General features: G+C 45.4%; 1 protein-coding gene across 3 annotated transcripts in view; it reads left to right on the forward strand.

Annotated features, from left to right (window-relative positions):
• DHRS3 (dehydrogenase/reductase 3) overlaps window positions 1–4,195 on the forward strand; it is a 41,468-nt gene extending 37,273 nt beyond the window's left edge. For all 3 annotated transcript variants that reach the window (XM_073316660.1, XM_073316662.1, XM_073316661.1), the window contains exons 5-6: window positions 885–1,010; window positions 2,448–4,195. In XM_073316660.1, the coding sequence (XP_073172761.1) occupies window positions 885–1,010; window positions 2,448–2,532 (211 nt within the window). In that variant the 3' untranslated portion in view covers window positions 2,533–4,195. The remainder of the gene's footprint in view (window positions 1–884; window positions 1,011–2,447) is intronic.
• Window positions 4,196–6,000: the final 1,805 nt, after the last annotated feature.

Raw genomic sequence — 6,000 nt, forward strand, 5'->3', positions numbered from 1 at the left:
TCTGATCTGGCTGCCTGTGAGCAGAGGGGTCAGTCTAGGCCTCCTGAAGCCATCAGGCTGGTTCTTCTGATTTGCTGGTACACTCCTAACGTGTACAGTTCAATTTGCCCTTCCTATGGGAGGGTGTCTTCCAGGCAATTGTTTCTAGAGAGAAAATTAGAAGTGACTTTTGCACTGGGAGCCAGCTGTGGACATCAGAGCAGAGGAATCAAACTGATGTCTGAGGTTGTTCAAAGGGGCGAACAGTCCTACAAGTTGGGAATCCACACGACAAGTTCCTAGTTCCTTCTTTATTCCTGTTGAGGGGCTCAATCCTCCCCCACTGGAATGAATGGCGAAAAGTTTCACTGACAGCGGTGAGAAGGGCACTGGACCCTAGCCTGCTCCTACGAAAGTTAACGGTTTTCAAGGGGCTAATGACTAGCCAAAATTAACCCTTTACCAGTGGTGGACCCGTATCTCTTGATATGAATTGCTAACACAGTTCGTGCACCCTCCGCCGTGGTGAATGGTGCAATGTGACGTCGCCGTTGGGAGCTGGAAATCCATGTTCCTGGTATTAAGAGGCATGGGAGCATCTGGTTTTTGTCTTTCGCCTGCCAGTAATTTAATCCAAGAAAAAGGCAGGAGAGAGGAAGAGGAGGGAGCGGCCCCTGTTATGCCCTCTTATAAAATGCAGCATATGCTCCCCTCGGCCTTGGTGCCAGCCCAGCTTTACTGGTTTGGGTAGTGAGTGATAGGACCAGGGTCTCATCCTCTCTCTGCTCCTCCCTGACAGTTTTGTGGGGTGGTTGAATGCTGGCAGCAGCTCAGAGAGCCCAAGGACTGGGATTGTACTGCACCCTAATTAGGTAATGAGTTTACTTCTTAATTTCTTCACTCAGGTTCCCCAATCTTTTCCCCCCACTGAAGCCAGAGACTGTGGCCAGGAGAACAGTAAAAGCTGTTCAGCTGAACCAAGCCTTCCTCCTCCTTCCGTGGACAATGCATGTACTTGTCATCTTGAAAAGGTAAATATTTCAGTTCTCTGTGGCTGCCTGACCCACTCATTTTACCCTTTGGGCAGAGATGGGAGGCAACCCCGATTTCTGTCTGCTAAGCCAAATCTCATTTGACAGTTGCACGATACAGTAATTACCTAGGACCAGATTGTCCCCTGCCACAGAAGCCAGAGGGCATCAAGGATGGGGAGAAAACTTTGCACGGTTCCATTTGTAGAGTTGTCTTAAGTTTGTTACATCTGCGTATGTGCCCCCACCCCCCCAATGAGGAAGCAGATCCAGCCCTCAAAACTCACAGATCCCTGAGATCTGTACTGACAATCTGTTTCCAGGAAATTTCTTACTTATTAACCCATTTATCTATTTGATTTTTTTATTTAGTAACCCCCTCTCCAGATTCCAGCAACTGTACAAAATGTATAAAATATACACCTTCTCATTTCTATTTGGAGACCACTCTTTCTGTAAAGCTATGAGAACATAAAAATGTAAACCAAAATTAATTATTTTTATGTGATCAATTTTTTAAGGGAACTTGAAACTGTGTGCAGAAAATGAACCCTAGTCTCGCTCACTGAAATAATTGAGGACAGCACATTTTAAATTTATTTTCTGTGAGCATTGAGACCAGAAACCATCTAAAAATAGAGCTCATCCAATCACAGAACTGAAACATTGCCATGTGACTTATGTCACCAATCGCAACTAAATGACACATCCCAGATTTCAGATAGGAAACCAAAAGTGAACAAAATTCTCAACATATGTTAAATACCTTTGAATACCAAATAAATCTGAGAAAACCTTGCTCCATTCGTGGACACTTTACAACCAGAAGAAGAATGGGCACCTGTCAAATATATTATTTGTTATGAATTATTCATTTAGCTTGTCAGCACAAAAGACAACAGGAAAAAAGCACTTCAATTCTCAATATAAATTCTCAAGATTTATAACATTGAACAGAATCTTGCAATTTAAGAGATGTAGATAAGAACGGCCGTACTGGGTCAGACCAGGGTCCATCTAGCCCAGTGTCCTGTTTTCTGACAGTGGCCAATGCCAGGTGCCCCAGAGGGAATGAACAGAACAGGTCATCATCAAGTGATCCATCCCCTGTTGCCCATTCCCAGCTTCTGGGAAACAGAGGCTGGGAATGATGCCTTCTTACAGGTTACGTTGTTCTACCAGGGCCTGTTTAGTAAGCTCTCTCTTAGTAGGAAGAGACTCTATAGCACTTTCTCCCTTAGGGCCAGTCATTCCAGGTTCGGATCAACTTCAGATCCCACCGAAGTTGTTGGAAACACGCAGCTTGCAAGACTGGACCCTTGGTATTTCTGACGGAAAGATGACTGCCTCATGCCACATTGTGTGTGTGTGTGTGTGTGTGTGTGCGTCTTCTCATTTGAACAGATTAAAAAGTGTGTTTATTTTCTTTCTCTGCAGCATTCTCCCTCGGTCAGCACTTGAAGAAATCCACAAGTTTTCTGGAAGCTACACCTGTATGAACACGTTTAAAGGGCGAACATAGACCTGGTCATACTTAGAGGTCATAGTTCATTCTAAAATGAAGCCAACACAAGCAGCAAAATCCTGACAAGATTGTGAATCAACGGTCTTGGCTTTTAGCCTGCCTTGCTCGTGTGACTTGTGCTGCTGTCAGGCAACAAATTTCTTGCAGGGCATATCCATAGCAACATGACCTTTGCACAGGACCGCATGGCTAGACTGGACTTTTGGGAAGAACAACAAAAACGTTGAGATGTTTGTACAATGTTTAGTTCTTTAGAGTCTGATTCTTACATCCGCTCATAGTTTTATGATTTAATTGTCGTTTTAATTGTACCCTTAGGCTGCTCCAACCAGGGTGCAGCACATCCCTCCCCACTCTGCTCACAGAAACAGGAAGAGCAACTAGTGTTGATATCAGATCAGCTTTTTGAATGAGAATTTAAAAAATGGCTTTGCAGGGTTACTAGCTAAGGGTGTTTATTGGGACCCCACTTTTTTTCCCCGCTCACTGCATTGGGTGGCTGTACTTTACAGCCATTGAAGCAGATTGTTCCGCTCATTCCTTCTGCATCTCTGGACAGGAGCAAATAGCTGGTCCGCTCAGGGGCCACTCAAGAAGCCTGAGTGTGGAAGGACAGCGCTAGCCATAGCAAGTCTTTATTGTTGCCTGTCCAAAGGCTGAAGTGGCAAGCTCAGAAAGAGGAGTGACTAGACATATTTCATGAGATGGACAATCTGAATAGTGGAAGGTCCCGCCTACTGCTGAAATCATATACAGAAAGTAATTGTCCTTCTGAATATTTTTGTTCATTTGTGGTGAAATATAATTTCCTTTTAGCAATAATCCCTAGATTTCCACTCATTTAGTCAGTGTTGGCTTGGGAACAAATTAACCTTAGGGCCTTCCTCGGCACACCCTTATTCATGCAAGCAGTCCTTACACTGAGAAATCCCATTGATCAACCCGCACAGAGAAGGAAATGGAATATGTTCCAAAAAGTAGAAGGATGTGATGCATGGACATGAAATGTGAAGGTGGGAAGCGCAATGAGCAAAGGCCCGATGTAACCCCCATTGAAATCAATGGGGATCTTTCCAATGACTTATGTGAGAGTTGGATCAAGCCCTAAATGAGCCAAAAAGGGGAGGAAGCAGTGAGGTAGAATTCCCAACGAGACATTCATTTTTATTGTTCTTGTTATTTTTTTGTACAATACAGTTTCTTTAACAACCCAGTAAAGTACAGCTACACATCCCCATGACCGATCCATCGTGCAGCACTGGGCATACTACCATGTCCTAAACATAAGAGAACACAACCGAGGGAGGTATTAATCATAACTGCAGCATAGCTTGGCCGCAGGTGTGATCGGCGAGCACCTCAAGAAAAGTGCTTTAAGGACAGTCTTGTGGCTAAAGCACTGGAGCGTGAGGTAGGATTCCTGCCTTCTGTTTGCAGCTCTGCCTCAGACTGCGTGTGTGACCCCCGGGACAAGTCACTTCTCTCATTGTGCTTCAGCAAAGATTGTTGTGAGGCTCGGTTCCTTAATGTTTGTCAAGTGCTTTGCAGTCCTCAAATGGTGGGAGCAAAATGTTGTTTGCTTACAGTTGGAGAGGTTACTTGCAAAAAATGTAAAGACGAGAGGAAGAATCCACATAATAAAACATCTGTTTCTAGAGGAGATCTGTGTTTCGTTGGAAAAGCTGGAAGTGGATCTGTGCATTTGGATACTCTCTTTGTTCTATTGTGTAGAATGGAGAGCAAAGAGCTAGATTTGGTGATGCTTTTAAAATCTGACAGTCTGATCCCTGGCTGGTGTATATCCATATAGATTCATCAATGAATGGATTTTGCGAGCTCCACAACCTAAGGCAGTGGTGGGCAGCCCATGGGCCTCATGCGGGCCATGAGACATTTTGCTGATGTTCCCGGCCATTCGGAGCTGCGGGAAGCCCCACGGACATAAGGCCTTGTCTACATTTGAAATGTTAGTGGCACAGCTTGCACCACTGTAGCGCTTCTGTGTAGACACTGCCTACGCTGACAGGAAGGGTTCTCCTGTTGGTATAGCTAATCCACCTCCCCAAGAGGCAGTAGCTAGAATTCTTCCATCGAGCTAGCGCTGTCTACACCGGGGGTTACGCTGGCTTAACTACACTGCTCAGTGGGGTGGACTTAACTTTAAATTTAGTGTTGATCGGGCTTGAGAGGCCGATCCTGCAAAGAAATCGATCCATGCAGACTTTTTTGCCTACATAGGGTCCCAGAGAAGTCAGTAGGTCCCGTTGCAGGATCAGGGTCTGAGGGATCATTATTGCCATGATGGCGTCCAACTTCCCTAGATATTGGAGATTAACTGTGCTTTCCCCCTGAGGTCAGGATCACAAAGCTTAATTATGGCATCTGCTTTGAAAAGGCATCCTACAGTGGGGTTTTGTATTGATTCCCTAGATATCTGCAGCTCTGTGGAGAGATTGCAAAGGTGCATTTAGTCTCTGTGATTCTGTACCCCCAGTGTTCCCCCAGTGGGCTCTTGGAGGTTTATTTATTTTCTGAGAAGCAGGAGAATTTGGCAAGAGCTCTAGTTAGTTCACGAGAGAGCCCTTCCAGGGATCTGCCAGGAATACAAAGGTACCATCTGTATTGAGATCCATTTGGGGTGAGGGGGAACGCTGCCCTCCTCTCCCCATCTAATCCTGTATATTTTCTCATTATCCATGATCAGGCATGCCAGCCTTGCAGCTGTAAGAACAAACAGAACTGGTGGAAGAGGGCTTCCCTGCTGGGGACCCTTAAATTAAAACTTTGGTTTGAGGTTCCATTAATTAGTGACATGCCAATTCAAAGAGGCGGTAAAGAGGCATTCCCACAGAATATACCAAACCCCCCATCCCTGCTCCTCTGTACACTGAGTACTGTCTGTTTCTTTCTAATGAATATGAACGAGTCAAATGCCACCCGAGACTCACCCTTCCCCTCCCCGCACACACCCCCTTAGCTCTCCCCACCCCTCAGGGTCTCTGAGCGGACAGCAGGTCAAATAGCAGTCACAGTGGGGGAGAGGTATGCAGCAAACAGAAAATAACAAGGAAAACATTGGCGCTTCTCTTTAGAATTCGAGTTGGACAAGATCCCTCCCTCTGGTGCGAAGAGAAGGAATGTTTTGCGCCTTTATGAACTAGTGTCTTGCGTGGCTGGATACATTCTGAAGACTTTGTTTCACGGAGCGCCTCCTCTGGAATGCTGGTTGAGGTCTTCTGTCCCCTCAGACGTAAGGCGGGTAAGCTGGAGGCACGGCTCATGCAGGCATGCTTTGTAGAAGCCTTAAGGCTTTCTCAAAAGAATTTCCGCCCTTCCACTTATTTTAATTTTGGTTTTCCCTGCTCTCTCCACCCTTTTTTTAATCCCTATATCATTATTGCACATTTCAGTGCCACCATCTTGTAGCCAGATGTCAAACAGAGGGTCTGGAATAAATCTAAGACA

Source organism: Lepidochelys kempii, chromosome 18 (assembly GCF_965140265.1).
Source record: "Lepidochelys kempii isolate rLepKem1 chromosome 18, rLepKem1.hap2, whole genome shotgun sequence".
In the NCBI taxonomy this organism is placed as follows: Eukaryota; Metazoa; Chordata; order Testudines; family Cheloniidae; genus Lepidochelys; species Lepidochelys kempii.